Here is a 20294-nt window from a genome sequence, read left to right on the forward strand (position 1 = left end):
CTTAGAAGCCAGAACAATTGTTTATCTTGAACTGTGATGCCCATGTCAAATTTGCCTCCTTTCTGGCCCCAAATTGGGGGCTGTATTCAGCACTCCCTTGACCTTAAGTCCGACTTTAAAGGGAGGAGCTGTTGTTGAATTGTTGAGGATGGGCACTTGAAGAATGCAGATCTCCCAATGAATGACTCGGCTGATCCAGTAAGCAGTGACTGCTCTGCGCCTGTCTTCAAGAGATTCTGTTGGATGGTCCCCTGAGCAACCCGTTCTAGGGAGTCAAAGAATTGTGGGAGGCAGGATTGACTAGAAAGCAGGCCTCAGGCCCGACTGGCCTTGAGCAGGAGGACCACATCAATGAAGAATGTTTCTCTCTGCTGGTACCCAACACTCAGATTGAAATAACTGTTTTTTGAACAAAGCTGCACAAGTTGGTTTTTCTTTGGCCCTCTTCCTCTTGCCAGAAGACACTTCCGGAGCTCCCTTGGAGCTGCCTTGCCCAATCATTCTTGATTTCAGCAAGCACTGGGGCCGGGCTGCATCCTAGGGAGTAGAGCAGGCCATCCTGTAGCGTTTTGAGTTTCTTACATAAACGCTGCATGCAGTGTGAGCTTCCCTTTGCAGACAGCTGGTCTCTGTTATGATCTTAAGTGTCATTTCCCATTTCTTGGACTGTAGCGTGGAGGCCCCCCCTTTCCCCCCACACTCCCCTCCCCTGGGAGGGGAGCATTCCAAATTGGTTGTGAATGGAGGGCGGTGCCCACTTGCAGACTTTTTCAATGAATAACCAGACCCCATTGTGCTGCTCGTGGAAAAACAACCAACTTGAACAACATGGAGACTGTTAGAAAGAAATCTGTTGGTGATTGGCAGCTGGAGAGGCTCCAGAATCCTGCTCCTGGCTTCCCTGCTGCTGTTGCTCAGCCAGGCTGGGCTGGCTGGGGCTCCAAGGAGGCCTTTCACCCTCCGGGCCCTCTTCTGAAAACCTGGGGAGGCTGAGGGGAGCTGTCACTGCTCCCCAGTCAACCCCACCTCCATTCCAGGCAAAGTTTTTGTGTCTCCATGGCAACGCCGCTTTAAACGGGGAAGTGTGTTCTCTTATTGGGAGACAGATCACACCTCTGAACCTTCCCTCAAGTAGGCTCCTGGCTCGGGCTGGTCTGTGAATTCTCCCAACTCTGGTTCCCTGCAGGTCACAGACACTGCCCCCAGCATCCACTCCACCCAATGTCTCGTGTCCACGGTTTTCCTTCCTTATTTTCCACTTGGACCTGAGCTGCCCGTTTCTGCAGTTTGTCCCACTGTGCAGAGTACCCAGGTGTGAGCCTTCAGGCCCAACTTTCTCAGATGTTTTCACATCCGCCATTCACAGTGCCCAGTGTGGGGCAGAGGCAGAGGCAGAAGGCCGGACTTAAGTACCAGCTGTGTCACTTACTACACCTGACCTTGGTCAATACTTAACCCCTCTGGGCCTCTGCTCCTCCCCTCCCCTGTCAGATGAGTGGATTGGTCCAAATGAGGTATGAGACCCCTCCCAGTTCTATTCTATGATCCACCATCCAAATGATAACCTTTCACCTACCATTATGGCTTTTCCCACCTCATCTCTAAAACCCTTATCCAGGGCCTGGTAAAGTGCTTCAGTTTCCCCAAAAGAAATCTCAGGGAAATACTGCAACCAGCCCAGTCTCTGTAGCTCTCAAGGCAACACCAAAGCAGCAGCGTAGCCCCAGGAGTCATGCAGTTACGTCACCATGAGGCTCACCATGTGCTGCCTTGATGGAATGTGTACTGGGCATCCTTGTGCTACTCATAGCAGGGTGTTCTGAGAATCAAATGAAATAATATTTATAAGGGGGCAGCTAGGTGGTGCAGTGGATAAAGCACCGGCCCTGGATTCAGGAGGGCCTGAGTTCAAATCCAGCCTCAGACACTTGACACTTACTGTGTGACCCTGGGCAAATCACTTAACCCTCATTGCCCTGCAAAAAAAAGAATTCCATATGTAGATTATACTCAACAGAAGAGCTGTGTGTAGGAACCAGGCTAGACTTGCCATGTGATCCCACTTCAAATACCTTCCCTTCCTGAGCCTCAGTTTCCTCACCTGTGAAATGGTAGCGATGATTTCTTTTTTCTTTTTGGTAAGGCAATTGGTAGCTGTGTGACCCTGGGCAAGTCACTTAACCCCCATTGCCCTGCAAAAAAAACAGAAAGAATTCTATATGTAGCTCATACTCAACATTTATTAAGTGCTTTTTGTATGCTAAGCTCAGGAGATACAAAGACAGAACCAAGGCCAGCCTTGCCCTCAGAAGCTTCTCCTCTCAGCATTGTCACCATCATGTTTTCTCGTGTTTAATTTAGACCTGCTTGTCTTCTCCTGCCCCCCCACCCCCACCCCCAGGGTTGTTGGGACAGACAAATCTCTTATCTAATTGTGGGCCCATTGCAGTGGGAATTGTTCCTTCCTAAAAGAAGAAACAAGAGCCTGACCATTGACTCTGTTACTCTCCATATGTGGCCTTCTTTGTAGGTAAAGTGTGCCCTCCTAGAAGCGGCCCCCCAAAAATGGAACAGAATGTGTGGTTTAAAAGGCGGCCTAGAAAATGAGGACCAACCGGAATGTATTTCTTATTTTAGGTTTAAGCCAGGAACTTCCTGGACCCCAGCTCTGAGTACCCAGAGCTGCCCTAGGCATTTCGAGACCACAAGAGAAGCCATTTTAGGATGTGAGGAAACAAGGAGGCAAATGTATTCATTAAATGTTTGAGCACCTGTATCAGATGCCCATGAGATAGAAGTTCCCTTAACATGACCTTAATTCTGCTTCTGCTTCTCATGGGAGGCCAAATTTCCTTTGTGACCTCTAGCCCACCCTTGCACTCTGCCACGCAGCCAGGCAGTCACTCCATAAAGACCTATTTTGTCCCAATCTGTCCCAGAGCCTTTCTCCTCCTGTCCAGTCTACAATTTACCTGCCATCTTAGAGCCAATGAATGTTGGGCTCTGTTTCTAGCCCTGACTTAGGAACTAGTTTAATGACTTTGGGTCCCACCATTTTGCTAAACGTTCAGGCTCAGGACCCCAGGCTCAGTCTCCCCATTATCTTCCCCCCCCTATTATCTTTTCATACTCTCCTCCCCCCCAGTCTTGTCTACCAAGACCCTCTGTCAGATCGCTGCCTTTCACTGCCATAGCCTAAGAAATCCCATAATTCCCCAAATAAATCTCTGAGGAAACACTAAGCATCACTCCAAGCCTTTCTGTCTCTTTAAGTGTCATACTAAGCCTTAGTCACCTCTCATATCAGCCCCCACTCTAGGAGTAAAGACTAGAGTTGCCCCAAAACCTGTCATCACAGAAGTGTTTGAGAACAAAAGAAACCCAGCCATGATAGTCCCTTAGCATGATTGAAGGAAAGAAACAATATGTCTAAGCTATGGTCAGAATTCTACCACAGTGGCCCAAAAAGTGAAATTAGTTCATTGGGGTAACAGGAAATCTCCTTGACTTCTATTGCCATTCATTTTTATATTTGGAAATACCTCTGAAATCTGCAGGGTTGTAGAGGGGGTGGAGTACAACGTTGCCCAAGTCATTCTGTCAGCCATGGTTGGCCACGTCACCACCAACTTAATGCCACTGGGGTTAAAATACACTCCCCTTCGTCCATATGTTGAGCCTTGTTTTGGGAGCGTCTCAGTACATATGCTGGCCTGGGACAGCCAACCACAAGACACTGATCTGTAGAAAAACCACATGGCTTCCTATATAGGAAGTCATTAAAAGTGTAACTGGGAGCTAAGACAATTCTTTCCTTATTGGCTGTTTTAAAGTGTATTTTTAAAATTGAACGCAGACATTTAAAATAGTAGCCCTGGAATCTAGTTAACTGTTGGCATGTTGTCTCACCATTCTCCTTTGGCGCTCTTTCCTTCATCTTTTACAAAATGGCCTTGCAATATGGGGCAAGAGTCTCTGGCTGACTACTGGAAGGAGATGTTGGATGGTTAAAAAGTGGAACATCTGGGGGAAGCAATTGAAATTTAGTGGAAAGCTTTTAAAAGTTGAAAATGTCAACACAATGTGCTCTAATGGTTTGACGATTTCTAGTGATATTCCCAATATTGTTTTAAAAATTCACATTTGGAAGAGGCTCGTTTGAGCAGGAATTCAAGGAAGCAACACATTCCCCAAACCTGCACCAGTTCTGTTTTTAGAACTTATGCTCCCTAACTAAATTTGGTCAAATTTCCAAGCTTTATTTTTGGAAACTGTTGCCAGGCAGAGTCAGTGTTAACCATCCAAACAAGTTTGTGCATGCCCTGTGATGCTCTGTTTGGAAATCCAAAAGACATCCCAGCATTCCTCCTGGCTTAGGAATGCCACAGCGGTGAGCTAGCCCTGCTTCTGAGCGCCGTGACACCCTAAGTCAGGCAGCCCCTTACCTCTGCTCTTCATGCTCCTTCACAGGCGCTGTGGGCGTGTGTGCTCAACAAAGGGGGGGGGATGAGACTGACGAGCTCTCGGTGATGTGCTCGTGGCCTGAGATTGCCAAATAGCAGCCATTTCCATGGATGAGACTTTTTCTGACTGGATATTTAAAACTGTATTTCTTTTACTTAAACCTGGGGTTGTCGTGAGGCTCAGAGTGGACCATGCACTTAAATGAAGCATCTTATAAAACTTAGACCCTCAAGGGGTTTCCATCACTGTTTTTCTGCAGCTCTCGATTTTCGTGGAGTGTGGCACCTGCCTTGAAGCTGTAGGGAAAACCATCTACTTTGGAGGCCACCCATAGTGCCTCTAGGCCCTTGCATGCAGAACAAAAGGGGGAGGAAGCTACTGGCCGTGTTCTCCCCCAAATAGACCCTGTGTCTTTGCTTCTCGAGGCAGCATGGCGTGTGGTGACCACATTTCAAAGGCTTGATGAGCTGTTTACCACTGACACATGGCTTTTGCCAACTGGAAACCTTAAACGAGTTAAGAGCATATTTAGGAAGTACTGACTTTTATATTGCATGCTAAGACTTACAGAGTGTGATCTTGCAATAACCCCGATGAGGTGGGAAGTTTAAAAATTATCGCCATTTGACTAAAAGGAAAACTAAGTCTTGGCAAAGCAAAATGGTGGCCCAGGCTCACTGTGCTAGTATGCAATAGAGCAAGGCTACTGAGCTGGGTCTAACCTCAAACCCATTTACCCTTTGAACTCTTTGTACTCTCTGTTCCTTCTCTTTCCTGGTTCTTAGAATAGAATTTTCATTAGTTCATCCATTCAGAGCTAGAAGGGACCTTAAAGCCCATCTGGTCCTCCTTTTATGGGAGGAGAAACTGAGGCATAAAATAGTTAACTGACTTCCCTAGAGATACAGCTAGAAAGTATCTGAGGTGGGATCTGAACCCAGATCTTCTTGACTCTAAGTCTGGTGCTCTACTACATGAGGAAACTGAGACCCCAGAAGCTTCAGTGGCTTGCTCAAGGTCACCCAGGTAGTAGGGGGAAGAACCAAGATTAGAATTCAAGTCCCACAATGAAAAGCATTAGGCGTTTCCGAAGTTCAGCAGTTCCCAAGTTCAATTTTGCAGATTCTTATTGAGATGGAGGCTGGCAGAGAGAGACTTTATCAAGACCTCCCAACCGTGAACTGAATAGCCTGGTCTTGGATGGCCCCAGTTCTTTGCTCAGGACAAGAACCAGGATAGGTGGAGAGAAGGGCCGGCTTCCCCACAAGGAGATCTTGCTGCTGGTGGACAGGGTGAGACAGATGGCATCCCCATCTTAGACCAGAGGTGTTGAACACACTGCCCACTAGCGACTCCCCCAACACCAGAGTAAAATATAATGGGGAATAGTTAACAGGATAAATTAAAATGCAGTGGGATGTAAATTATGTTCATATGTTCTCAGTCAGAATACAGCCTACAGGGATCCTTGTTACGCTTTAGTGCTCCTGTTTCTGTCTGAGTTTGACCCCACTGATCTGGACCAACCTCTTTGTTTTAGACGCAAGGACTCCAAGATCCAGGCAAGACGTCTTCCTATGTTTCTATGTCTCTTTCATTCACTGATATTTTTTCCCTTTTGTTTCTGCAGACTGCTACATCTTCTTCCTCCACTTACCTCTGCTTAGTCATTCTCTTCCTTTGTCCCACCTCCACATTAACTGGAGGAATGGGCAACTCTCACTTTCCAACTAAAAACATCAGCCCATCTAAAGGGGTTAGAGTTGGAGCCGGGGGGGAATAGGGGCTTGGGGCTCCCTCCTGTCACCTCTGTCTCCTGTCTCTCATGGCCCACTCAGGACCACCCTTCCAGAATCAGACAGTAGGATCCAGCTCTGGGACTTAGGTGATTCCAGTTTGTTGGAAGTTCTTGTCCAAAGCCCAGAGGCCCGGTGCGGGCACAGAGCATAAATAATGGAGGCCCTGCTAGACTGCAGCAGCAGCAGCAGCAGCAACAGCAGCAGGAGGCGCTATTCTCACCAGCTTCCACCCTAAGACTCCCTTCCATGGAAGGCTAGGAGAAGCTGGCTGGTTGAGTGACTGAGGGCCCGACATCACTTTTGATTGGGAAAAGCCAGGGACACTCAAGAAGTTAAAAGACAAAGAGGGACTGATTCTTTCAGGGAGGTAAGACCTGGAGACAAAAAGGACAGACGACATGTAGGTGCCTAAGGGATGCTATACGGCCGACTCTGGGGCAGAGGAGGGGAGGTAGCCAAGGCAGGTCTTTGGACATGAGGTGGTTTTTGTCCATTTCACATATTTCCCTTTGAATTAACCTGTCACTCATGATGAAAGGCCTTTCCTCTTGGATTGATTCAGGTTGGTGGCAAAGGGAAGCTTGCTGGTGCTGGTAGATTTAGGGGCCCGAGGGCCAGCAGCTTGTCAGTGAGTCCACGTCTACAGGCTTGGACTTGGGGGCAGGTGCTGCATTGTCAATAGGAGGAAAGATCACTTCTCTAAATGGACCCGCTGGCTTGTTCACTCCTCTTATTTTAAAACAACCATGTTGCTTCTTAGGTGGGTGCGTGGACTTCCTTTTCCCCAGGTGCCATTTAGAAAGGGATCCCAAGACACCTAGAGGTCCTACCTCCATTGTGCAAACTGGTGAGTGCCTGAGTAATCATGGAAAAGAGGTGTGGGGGGGGGGGTTAAGGAAACTTGCAAGAGGAGAGTGGCTCAACATTGCTGTCTCACCAGGGTAGTCCTGACTTTGGAATAGTAGTCATCCTGGACCCATCCTCCCCTTTGCCCCCTACCTGGGATTAATAGGATCCTTTTAGGTAGAGCAATAAAGAGATTATGACCTGCTCAAAAAGAAAACAAGGTGGATAGAAACTGCCTGCCTATTGCAGTTTGACTCTTTCTTGCTATATCTTTCCTCCTCTTCCACTTCTGACTTCCACGTGAGCTCACATAGAAGTCAGAAGAAGTCGTACAAGGACACTCTCAAGGTGTCTCTGAAGAATTTAGGAATTGATTGTGAGACATGGGAGACCCTGGCACAGGACTGCCCAGCATGGCATGCTCACATCAAAGAAGGTGCTGTGCTTTACGAGCAAAGCAGAATCATAGACCAAAAAGGAAACATGAGATGCACAAATATAGAGACCACTCCATTCCACATGTTCACGTGGATTATTTATGCCTGGCCTGTGGTAGAGCCTTCTGAGCCCATACTGGTCTGATCAGCCACAGCCAAACATGCAGTACCTTGACTCCATCATAGTGATGTCATTGGTCCTCTTAGAGAATGAAGGATGAACAGCAGTCCTCCTTTTGAAGCCAAACTTCTGGGGAAAAGCTCTCCACACTTGGCACCTTGAGGCCTTTTCACTTCTTAGGCCCCTTCAGTGGCTCTCAGACTCATCCCTCAGCTGAGTCTAGTTGATCTCTTGACAAAACCCAATAGCCTTTTCTCAGTAGTGTTCACTGTTCTTGACCTCTCTTGTGACATGTGCCACTTTCCTCCTGGATAAGCACTGGGTTTTTGTGACCTTGTCCTCTCTTGGGTCTCCTGCCCGTCACACTATTCCTTTTCCATTCCCTTTGCTGAATCACCATCCCATATTCCCCCAACCGGGAGTGTATCCTAAATTTCTCCCTCCCGATCAGCTCCCATGAAGTCAGTCGCCAACTCTTTGTCCTTCCACCTTCAGAACTGTCTATCTAGGCCTAGTCTCTCTTGTGAGGTCCAGTTCTCCATCACCAGCTGCCTGTTGGACATTTCCATAGGCATCTCCAAATCAGTGATCAAAACCTAAATTCATTATCTTTGCCCCCAAAACCCCGCCCTCTTCTTAATTTGCCTGCATATCCAGTCAAGTGCCAGATCTTATAAGTTCTGCCTTCTTGGTGCTTCTCACATCTCTCTTTTCTCTCCACTCCCTTGGCCACTGACCCACACTAGGCTTTCAAGACTCCTCACCTGGCTGTTCTGATAGTCTCCTTGTTGGTGTCCCTGCTTCAGGTCTCTCCCCTTCCCATCCAGCCTTTACTCACTTGCCAAAGGACGGGTGGTCTTACCCTGGCACTCCCTTTGCCCAGCAAACTTTAGTAGCTCCCACTTAGCTTAGAATCAAATACAGATACCTGCATTTGTCTGAGTTGTTCCACAGCTTGACTTCAGCCTACCTTTCTAGCCTTCTTCTTGATTACTGCCCCATAGCAAATGCTCCAGCCCAGCCACACTGGTTCCCATGCTTTCCTTCACACACAGCACTTCTCTTCCTGCCTCTTGGAATCCCTCCATGATCTTCAGAGTCCCTCACGCCTCTTCCATGAGACCTTTCCTGATCTCCCCAGCAGCTGGGGACCCTTCGTACAAATCTACCTTGAATTGATGTTGTTTCTATTTGGTGCGGGCTTTTAAGTCTATGTGTTGTCTCCCCTATGGAATGCCAGCTCCCTGAGGGCAAGAGACCCTTTTTTTAGTCTTTATATCCCTGACATGGGCCAAAGTGTCTGACACATTGACACCCAGGAAGTGCTTGTTGGTTGGTTGATGGGGCAGCAGCCTAGAAGCTGAACCAACTCTGCACGTGGAGAGTGACTGATCCGAGAATGGGACAGAAGGAGAGTGGGCTTGACTCACTGGGGGAGCCTGCAGAACTTGGAATGATTCCAAGCTTCTCCCTGAAATGAGGGCCCTTCTTTTTCACAATATTTTTCCAGGCTGTGTATCTGTGAGTCATGATAGCTCTTCAGATATAAGACAGCTTAAAAAAAAAAAAGAAGAAGTGTTGTGGCAGCAAGGTGTAGGAGAAGTAGGACGGACTGGAGTCACAGGACTTGGGTTCAGACCTTGCCTCTGAAATTGCCTGTGTGACCTTGGGCAGGTCACTTGATGTCCCTGGGCCTTGGTTTTCGCACCCGTAAGATGAAGGGACTGGACTGGATACCCTTCGAGGCCCCTTCTGGCTGATCTGGGATCCTTAGCTTGACTCAGGGACCTCAGGCCACTCTTCACTTTGCTACCCCTGACATCATCCTTGTAGGACTATTCTTTGCTTTCGCCCTCAGTGACCTCCCATGGCTTCCATCCTCTTGGGTTTGTTTGTTTGAAATCTAAGTAGGTCAGTGAGTTCTCTGTGCTTCCATCTCAGTTTCTTTAGACAGGCAACTATTAAGCTCTGCTAACCTTTTCTTTTCTTCTCTGCAGTCAGTTCTAAGATGGAATGGTTACCCCCTCCCAAAGATCCCTATCTTGACTAACTTGACAGATCCAGAATATACTTTGCCTTTGTTGCTTTTTTTTGCCTTTTGAAAGATGAAGTTATCATTAAAGCAAGTTCAGTTGGTAGCCAGCCCCGTGGTTTTTGGAAGAGAGAGTGGAGCACTCCATCAAATATTTGGGTATCGGAGGCCCCCTATCTCTGGTAGGTCGTGCCTCTGTGCAAATAATATTACTTCTTTTTTTTTTTTTTGCAGGGCAATGGGGGTTAAGTGACTTGCCCAAGGTCACACAGCTAGTAAGTGTCAAGTGTCTGAGGCTGCATTTGAACTCAGGTCCTCCTGAATCCAGGGCCGGTGCTCTATCCACTGCACCACCTAGCCGCCCCCATAATCTTACTTCTCAAACTTAGCTTTGGGAGTTGTGACTCTCCTCAGACTTATTTAGCAAACTTTGTTTTTTGGTCTAGACCTATTACTTTACAAGTGTGGGGAATTCGGGTGTAGAAACATCCTCTATGGATGCAGATCTGCAACTCCTGTAACAGAGATCTCAGACAATCGTCTGGGACCCTGACAGATTTAAGTGATCTACCCAGTGTCACACATCCAGGAGGTATCAGAAGAAGCACTTGAACCCAGGGCTTTCCGACTGACTCTAAGGCTGGCCCTTCTAGCCACTATCCCATGCTGCCTTTTAGTTTTGAAAGATGAACAGACTGAAAAACAAGGGAAAGAAGGAGGGAGGAAGGGAGGGAGAAGGAAAAGAAAGAGAAAGAAAGTCAATATAATTCAAGGACATTTTGGCCTTACATCATAATATATCTATGCTCCTTCTCACTCCTGCCAGAGGAAATGATATTTGGACCCTCCAGGCCATTTGTTGGATGGAAGTATTGGTTTGCATTGAATTTCAAACATGATGTAATTTTTTACATAGTAAAGACATTAAAACCATGGCCGCCATTTTCTTTTTAATTTAAATAATTTTTCAATCTAGCTCTATGGGCAAGGGAGTGTTGTCTGGCATTCTGATTCCTTGGCGTTCTGTAGATCTTTTAGATAAACAGGCTTCTGAATTCTTTTATTTTGTGCCACATTCTATGTTATATTATCTGTTATGGTTATTTGGGAATTTGCCCTCTCTCCCTTGCTGGATTACCAGCTCCATGAGGAGAGGAAGTAGGTCCCATTCATCTTCACCACACTATAGTCTCAGGAGAGTACCTTGCCCTTAGGGGCACTAGACCAAATATTTGTTCACTCAGTGGTTGTGGTGAATAGGCTTTAGTGGCATCTCTGGTGGAAGGCTGAATTTCCTAGAAGCAGAGTTGAACTTTATTACTTTGTATGATAGTGGCGTGGTCACCTGGAATAACTTTTGTAGACTATAACATAGCTATTTTAGGGTTATTAAAAACACTTAATATCTGATCCTTGGAATTCTCATCTACCAAATGAAGGGGTTAGGTTGAAGGACTTCTGAGGTCCATTTCAGCTCTAAATCTGTGATCCTATAATCAACTGAGTCTGGGGATGCCAAACAGATGTTACCATTTAAAAGCCAAGTGAGGCTTTCAAGACTTGGCCACGGAATTCTTCTGATTTGGGAGTTTTACATAACGTCTCTAAAGTCTAGTTGGGAGACAGATTGTGTACTAGAATTTTCCTCTTCCTAGTTCTACTAATCACCATGATGGAGAATTAAATAAATCCCTGAAACTCTTTTGGAAGTAAGCAGTGAGTCGGGGGAAGGAAATTTTGGTGAGTAACCAGAGTATTGCCAGAGAATTGGTTTATAATACAAGCTCACTCATTAAAAATCTACAGAGAAGAATGTTGGAAAATTACAAGAAATATTGCCTCATTAAACATTGAAATGCAGTACAGGGGGAAATGAGTCTCCAGAAAGCTTGTCATGATAACAGCTGAGCCAGAAGAACTTACAGGGGAGAGGAGATGGAAGACAACAGATAGATGTGAAAAGGAACAGATCTGCCAGAGTTTGTACCATGACCTGGAGTCAGGAGGACCTGAGTTCACATCCTAGCTGTGTGAGCCTGGGCAAGTCACTTTACCCTGTTTGCCTCAGTTTCCTCATCTGTAAAATGAACTAGAAAAGGAAATGGCAGACCACTCCAGTATCTGCCAAGAGAACCCCAAATGGGGTCCTGAAGAATCAGACATGACCGTCATTGACGGTAGAGCCAACCCCTTACTAAGTTGCACTCTTAACACTCAAGTAACTTACATGCCGTGTCTTTGCATGAACCCTCTCTGATGCCCAGAATGCATCCCCCCTCTCTCAGGATTCTTAGCTTCCCTCAAGGCTTAGTTCAAATGCAGGAGCCTTTTCTCTCTCCCCTCCCCCCCACCCTACCCCCACTGTCAGAAATGAGTGCTTTCTCTCCACTCATATGATTCTGTGTTTCCTTACCTGGGTACACGTTGCATCCTCCCAATAAAAGATAAGCTCCTTGAGGGCAGGAGCTGTTGCATCTTTGTATTCCCTTTTTTTTTTTTTTTTTTTTTTTGGTGTGGCAGTTGGGGTTAAGTGACTTGCCCAGGGTTAAGTGTCTGAGGCCGGATTTGAACTCAGGTCCTCCTGAATCCAGGGCCAGTGCTCTATCCACTGTGCCACCTAGCTGCCTCTGTATTCCTTTTTAAAAAAATAACACTTTTTTTTTTTTTGTAGGACAACGAGGGTTAAGTGACTTGCCCAGAATCACACAACTAGTGCATCTTTGTATTCCAAGCAGGGCTGCCTGCTTAGCTAGCTCCTGATAGGTTGAAAAAACTCCCAAAGAGGTGGCAAGAGGGGATGTCAACACCCGTGGGTGTCAGGACCAACCATTTCATCTACTCCAAGTCTTTTGAGAGTGAGGTGTGGACGTTCCAGTAACAGATACAAATATCAAAAGGGAGCCTGGGCCTGTAACAGATCACGTCTTTAATGAGTGGCCTGTAGAACGTAGGGACTAGCTGAGCATGTCGATTACAAGAAAGCATTGGACTTGGTAGGGGCAGAGTCGGCCTCAAAGACCTCCCTCCCTCCCCAAAGGGTTCAGCTGCAGTGTTCAGCAAGTTCACCGGGAGGTTTTGAAAGCAATCTTTGAAGAGCTGCTAGTTGATGATCCATAGCCAGAGAGGGTTATTAGGCGCGTGTTGGTGGTGTTAGAAAGAAGGGCTGTTCAGGTAGCAGGAGCTTGGGAGCATCGTAGGGATGGCCCAGGTTCCCAGACCCAGTGCTCTCCGACTGTCCCTTCCTGTTCTCTTTGGCCAGCTTATTGGCCACTAGAATGCCCATCTGTGATGAAGTCACAGAATTTGAGTTGGAAGGGACCCCGGGGGCACTGAGGAACCCATACGCACAAGGAATTCCCTTTGTAATGCCCCTGAGAAGCATCAAGTCAGCTGGCCTCAGCTCAAAGACCTCCAGGGAGGAGGAACCTTTGGACAGCTCTGATTGATGGGAAGTTTTTCCTCAATTTGTGTCTTTGCAGTTTCCCTTCTTGGTCCTAGTTCTGTCCTAGGGTGGGGCTGGGGGGTGCTAAGCTCTCTTTGACAGCCTTCCAGATATTGAAAGGCAGCTATGAAATGCTCCCCAAGTCTTCTCTTCCCCAGCTCAGCAGCCTAGCTCCTGATCCTGATCCCCAGATGACCTGGGCCGCTACCATCTCAGCAGCCTCACTCTGGACTGTTGTCCATCTTATCATTGTCCCCCCTAAATGGTGAATTGAGCAGAGCAGAGGACAGGGAGAAGCTGTGCCTCTTAATATATCTCCAGATCCAATGAGCTTTTTTTGGCCACGTTGAACTGCTGACTCAGACTGAGCTTGCAGTACTCCAAGACCCCCAGCTCTCTTTCAGCTGAACTGCTGCATACACATGCTTCCCCTGTCCTGTACATTTGGAGTTGATTTTTTTTAAGCCCAGTAGAAGACCTTATAGTTATCTCTGTTGAATTTCATCTTCTCAGACTCAGCACAGTGCTGTAGCCTTTCATGGCCTTTTGGATTCTTACTCTCTCATCCATTATCTTAGCCAGCCCTCCCAGATTTGCATCCTATAAAAATGAGCATGCCATCCATGCCTTTATCCCAGCCACTGATGAAAACGTTCAGTAACATAGGGCCCTGCCACAGTGACACCAAATGATAATTAACCTGTTGAGTCCTGTTCTTCAACCCCTTAAGATGACCAGTTACCCTCATGTAATTGTATTGACTAGGCCACATCTATCCATCTAATAAGGAGGGATACTTTATCAAATTCTTTTTTAAAAGTCTAGGTAAACTATATGCATTGCATTCTCTCATTTACAAGTTTAATAACCCTGTCCAAAAAAAGAAGTGAGGTTAGTCTAGCATGCCCTGTTCTTGTGGAAACCAGGCTGGCTGGCTCTTTGTCATAATTTCTTCCCTTACTAGTGATTCATCTTTTTTATATCTAATCCAGAATTTCCTCAGAAATCCAAGTTAAGCTCACTAGTTTATGGTTTGCAGATTCTGTCCTCTTACCTCTTTAGAAACTTGGGGCCAGATTGTTTCTTCTCTGGTCTTGTGGTGCCTCTCCCCTTTCCTGTGGTTCTTCCCATATGATTGACAGTGGCTTAGCAGTCCCATCTGCTAATTCAATGCTGGGAGAAATTGTTTGTTTGGGCCGTGGGATTTGAATCCATCAAGGGAAGTGAGGTGCTTTCTTCTTAATCTTACTTATCTTGGCTATCAGTGCCCAAGGATTCATTTTTTTTCCCTCTCATTTCCTGTGTAGAGGTCATTCTCCTTGGCAGAGAAAACAAGCCAAATAAAGATTGACTAGTACTGCTTCATTGGCAGCCAAGAAAGCAATTGCAGTCTTAGACGGCATTCGGAGATACACAAGCTCCAGGAATAGGGCATGAATGGATAGCGGTTCTGTATCCTCCTTTAGTCAGACCACATCTGGAGTGTCGCGGTCAGTTCTTGATGCCACAAAGAAAAGATATTAATAAGCCAAGGCATGTGCTGAAGAAGAGTATCAAGAAAACAAAGGGCTTGGAGTTCATGCCCTTTGGTGGTCAGTTGGAGGAAATGAGAATGCTTAGCCTACGGGAGACATAAAGGAAAAATAATAGCTCAGTTACCTTCAACTATTGAAGGGTTGGCTCATGCAAAAGGGCTTATTCTGGTTGGCTCCCAAAGGCAGAACTGGGAGTGGTGTGTAGGAGTTGTAGAGTCAAATTGAGGGTTGAAATAAGGGAAATCTGCCTTAAAATTGGAGCTGTCTCCAAGTGGAAAGGACTGCTTTTGCAGGTAGTGGGTCCCACCTCATTGGTATTCTCTCCTCGGGTCAGGTATTAGCTTGGTTAGGTCCCAACCTACCTTCCTGTTACCACATCCCTGCTTCCTTTCCTGCTCCCTATGATTGAGCCAACTGACCTTCCTGCTTTCCTTACCCAGTCCATTCCTTCTGCTTTCTGACTTTTTCCCTGGGTGTCATACTAGGTCTGGCCTTGACTGTCACCTCACCTCCACCTTTGCCAATCCCTTGTTTCCTTCAATTCACAGCTGCTTCCCCCCCCCCAAAAAAAAGAAATTTACCTTGTATAGCAAGCATAACAGATAAAGAGCTATCCTTGAATACCATGACCCTCCTGAATCAGACCCACCTCCCCTCAGGAGCGTTTGACCCAGCACTCTACACACTGTGGTGGCCAAGTGGATGAGTGAGATGAGTACCTGTACCTTGGATGGGTCCTGCTTCTGGGCCCAGAATTTAGGAGAAGAGTCGACTGACTTGTATTTGTGTAAATGCTGGTGTTGAAAAGTACTTTCAGCAATTCTGTACCATTCCTTGCTCCCAAGAGTCTCATGCTCTTGGTGATGCTGTATGGACACCTGGTCTTGGGACAGTGAGATCTCAGAAGAATCACAATTGTAGGTGACCAAAATAGCAATGGAAAAATCAAATTTTTTCTCTGATTTTTGTTTATCTAAACATTTATTGTCTTTTACTTTAAAAGCTCTTCTAGTGATGCACTAGCTCTTCTAGTAACCTCAGGAACTCTGTAGTTACCATCAGAAAATGTTGTAGAAATGACTTCATTAAAAGTAGAGCAGATGGTGGGGTGTGTGATCTTCGGAGTGCATTTTCTCATTTTTTGTGACCTGTCTTAAAGCTTTTTGGCTCCTGCAAACCTACTACCAACTCACATAAGACAATGGGGAAATACAAGATCATTCCAAATGTTTCAGTCAGCAAGCATTTATTAAGGGCTTACTATGTGCCAAGCACTGGGCTGACGGTTAAGGATACAAAGAAAAGGCAAAAACGGTCCCTGCCCACAAGGAGCTCCTGGTCTGATGGAGAAGGTGCTCTGCAAACAGTTTTATGCAAATAATACGGTCACCTGGAAGTAATCTTAGGAGGCAGGAGGGTGTGGGCAGGGCCTGGGCAAGGCCTGCTGCAGAAGGTGGGGTTGGGGCTCAGCTTCTGAACCGGGAAGTGTGGGGCCAGATTCCATCTTTAAATGACTTTTAATCCATTAAAATGGAACGTTCCTGGGTGTGCTGTTTGGCTTTCTGACACATGGCTTGACACCAGTTCTGAGGCTTCTTGCTCAGTGAAGGCCCAAGGAAAGGGGAAATGTGGATTTCCTGTTAATTGGTCATCTCTCTCTTTCTCCCTCCTTTTTGCTGCCCTCAGTGGTGTTTCATGCCCCGCCTCCGGCCAAGATCAAGCGGGAGCTGCATAGCCCTTCTGCTGAGCTGTCCTCCTGTAGCCACGAGCAAGGCGTTGGTGCTAACTATGGAGAGAAGTGCCTCTACAACTATTGGTAGGTGGACGGGGTCCCGTGGGAGCAGCTGCCAAATGGGGCATTCTTGCCAGGACCCAGCCTGTGAGGACTTGAATTGTACATGGGGCTATTGTTGTTCTGAAAAGAAATGCAGAAATCACTGCTGTTGGAGGGGCCTGAGAGTCTTGAAATGATCCCCTTAAAAGCCACAAAGCAAATGCCTCCCCACCCCAGCACTTGGGACCTTCCTTTTCTCCTGCCCCCCACTCCCTTCCACTGTTAGAGGTCTCTCAGTCTGTCCTATGTTAATGTGAACTTTAACCACCAAAGATGTGATCTAGAAATGGGAGGAGATGAATAAGGCCTTGCTGCTGTGCCCTTTACTTAAGGAATATCCAGGCCTTTGGGAATAAGGGTTACTGGAAATCATTCTTTGCTCTAAATCCACTAAATGTAGATCTGCCTGACAAAGGGGGGAGGGACGGGAGGAGAGGAGTTGTGTTATTTCTAGTAATGGTCTAGCAGAAATAAACTCTTGGGTAGAGAGTCTGGTTAATTTCAGGTAATTATAACACAATACATCATGCGGTATGTAATATATTAAAAGGAAACTATGGGTGGTATATCTGAGTTTCCCCATGCTCCCAAAAAAAAGCTCTAATGATTATTTAAAAGAAAAAAACCGGAAGCAGGGGCTAAAATTATCTTTGAGAAAATCACTCCAAGTGTTAAGTCAGTGACGCAGCCACTTTTCTGAGGTACAAACATTCCCTTGGGGCCACCAGCAATTTCACTGTGTTAATGCTCTCACTTCCTGACAACAATGAGATGCAAACAAGCGTTGGGAGGGCAGGGTGGCCATGCCAGTGGCCTACTTGCCACATTATGGTCATCTTCCTTTTCTCTTCTGTTTACAGTGCCTACGATAGGAAGCCCCCCTCTGGGTTCAAGCCATTAACCCCTCCCACCACCCCCTTGTCACCAGCTCATCAGAATTCCTTACTGCCCCCTCCCCCTTCAGTGCAGGCTTCCGCCCACGTTCCCACGGCAGGCCCTGTGCAAGGTGTGGGCCCGGCCCCTGCCCCAGCCCCCGGCCCCACCCCTACTCCTGTCCCTGCACCCCACTCCCTTCATGAACCCAGACAACAGCAGCAGCAGACCTTTGCCATCCCTCGGCCACCACAGCAACCCATGCCGATGCCAAAGATGATGCCTGAAAACCAGTACCCATCTGAACCGAGGTAGGTGCTAGTCTGGGTCTGCAGGCCTGCCCTTCCACCCTTCTCTTCTGCCGCTTGCCTGGGAAGCACAGGCAGAGGGTAGCCCTGGGTACCACCCCTCCTAATGTCGCCGTCTCCTTGGGAGGCATCAGAGATAGTCCCTGTGGTTTTATAAGCATTTCCCCATCCTCACAACCCACCACTAATAGCTAGCCGAGGGCCTTGGGGTCGTTTTCTGGGCATTCTCTTACTGCCTTTAGCTTCCGTATTGGGGCCGATCTCCGAGTGAGAGGCTCAGCAAACAGCTTCATTATCTGTATTAGCCAAGTACCTTATACAAGGTGGTGTGGTACAGTGAACAGAGCATTGGACTTGGAGTCAGGCAGATCTGGGTTCCAATCCCACCTCAGACATTCACAAGCTGTGTGGGCATGTCACTGAGCTGCTCTGTGCCTCAGTTTCCTTATCTGTAAAACAAAAGGCTTGGTCTCAGTGGCTTCTAAGGTCCCTTCCAGCTCTGTCTGGGAGAATACTGACGCACTTCACAACAGGAATCTTCTGGTGTTTCCACTTTCCTATGAGAAAAATGGAGGCACAAAGACCCATTCAGGATCATAGGAAAGCTGGAGCTGGCCTCCTTACTCCCAGCCAGTTCAAATCCAGGGCTTGGGGTGGTTTTGAATTTGCACTGATCTGACCTCTCCTCTTCCCTGCTGAAGGTGAACTGGGCCCTCGCTGCATGGCCCTGTGGAGTCACGTGACCCACCTGGGCTCTTCCCAGCCTTGGGATGTGGGCAGGTCACCTCACGTCCAAAACAATCGCTCAGGCCCCTCTCCTCACTCCCCACTTCCCTTCCCTGGCTGTTGGAAAGATCAGTGAGCAAAAGAGGCTTGTAAAAACCATGAGGTCGCCTCAGAAACAGAACCCGGGGCGGTGGCCGCTGGCAGGCTGCTGCTGTCCCATCCCTGACCGGTAAGGTCCCGCCTGGCGCCTTCTTTCCCTGGGCCTGAGAAGGGAAGAGCCGGGATCCATAGTGCACTGGGGCGGGCACCAGGCGCCAGCACCATGTTCTTTCTTTCCTCCTTTTCACCCCATTGAAGTCAGGATGCTTCTCTGCAGCCACCATCCTGTAAGGGCACAAACAACATAAACTGGACCTCGACAATCTTATTTCTGGTGGAGGGGCCTGGGAGAATGGTTACTAACGAAAGCCCATTCTTCCCCACCTTGATTGGCTCAGAGATGGCGGTGCTTTTATTCATTCAACAATCAGATGCTAAGCAGCCGTGCTGGGTGTGGGAGGCCCAGACAAACCCAGAGCGGTAGGGAGGCTCTCGCTTTATTTGGATAACCATTGGCAAGGGGAAGTGGCTTCAGTTAAGTTCAGTCAACGTTCAGTAAGTCCTTTCTGTGTTTGAGGTCTCTCGGATATGGGCCAGCTAAGATTCAGAGCTGAAGAGCCCAGCTTCCTAATTCATCGCCAGGCCGGCCCATCCAGTCCTCAGGACGTAACCTTGGAGAACCCAGCTCTGTCATTGTCCTTCCCTTTAGGCTGGATGGGGCCCTGCCCTCAGGGAGCTTATGTTTACAAGTGATGAGAATAGAAGTGAGAATATAGAAAGTACAGCCAAGAAAAGGCTCCCAAGGCAGAGAGATTTCCAGAGAGGGAGAGAATTCCAGGCTTGGGGCACCAGGAGGGCTTTAGAAAGAAGCCAGGGTGCCCGGGAAGGCATTTCGGGCAGACAAAGGACACTTGAGGCCAGAGAGTGTTGGACAGGTTTAGAGAATGGCGTGTTTCATTGTGGCCACCCCACAAGAGAAAGTGAAGCAGACAAGCCCAATGGGATCCCGAGGAGGAAGGAGGCCCTCAAGTGAATTAGCACCCTCAGTTCAGTTCAGTAAACATTTATTAGGTACCTACTGTGAGCCAGGCACTGGGCTACATGCTGGGTATACGGTTCAGAAAGGACAGATAGTTCCTGCCTCAAAGGGCTTCCAGTCTAGAAGGGAAGCCACACACCAGGGGAGGCTGGGAAGAAGGCAGGGGTAGGGGGGCCTGGGGAGCTGCTGATGCCAAGGTCTGAGCCCTCTAGAAGGAAGGCTTCGGGAGTTTATTGTTCCACCCTCCAGCCTTCCAGTAAGGAGGAGAGGACCTGATGGAGTAGGAAATGAAGGAATTAATAGAGAAAGAAAGGAAAAACATTTATTAGGTGCTTACTGTATGCCAAGAACTTCTGGGAGGGAAGGGGCCCTGCTCTCACTGTTACCTCCAGGATGCCATGGGAAGTTTCCGTTTGGCAGCAAGCTCTTCCCAGGGGGTACTTGGCTGCCTTACTGCTTTTACTTGACTCCCCTCTAATCTGTTCGTCCATCTCTAACCACTGGCCTTCCTTTGTCCCAGGCCGGGAATATTCTGCCCCTCCCCCTGGGACTCTTAGCTCACCTGGCTTTTAGGTTCAGCCCAGATCCCCCCTTGTGCCCCTCTCCACCAGGGCCTGCCCTCTGAGAACACCTTCCTCTGACTCCAGATAGATCTGGCGTATGTCTAGTTATGTGCACGTTATCTCCCCCATTAGAATGGGAGCTCCCTGAGGGCAAGAACAGTATTTTTCCCTCTGTG

The 20294-nt window shown here is 47.7% G+C and overlaps 1 protein-coding gene across 3 annotated transcripts in view; it reads left to right on the forward strand.

The window, feature by feature from the left end:
- The window catches only part of ETV5 (ETS variant transcription factor 5), a 72551-nt gene that overhangs the window by 13940 nt on the left and 38317 nt on the right, over positions 1-20294 (forward strand). For all 3 annotated transcript variants that reach the window (XM_044004141.1, XM_044004143.1, XM_044004142.1), the window contains exons 6-7: positions 16363-16492; positions 17371-17694. In XM_044004141.1, the coding sequence (XP_043860076.1) occupies positions 16363-16492; positions 17371-17694 (454 nt within the window). The remainder of the gene's footprint in view (positions 1-16362; positions 16493-17370; positions 17695-20294) is intronic.

The sequence above is a fragment of the Dromiciops gliroides genome, chromosome 4 (genome assembly GCF_019393635.1).
Source record: "Dromiciops gliroides isolate mDroGli1 chromosome 4, mDroGli1.pri, whole genome shotgun sequence".
In the NCBI taxonomy this organism is placed as follows: Eukaryota; Metazoa; Chordata; class Mammalia; order Microbiotheria; family Microbiotheriidae; genus Dromiciops; species Dromiciops gliroides.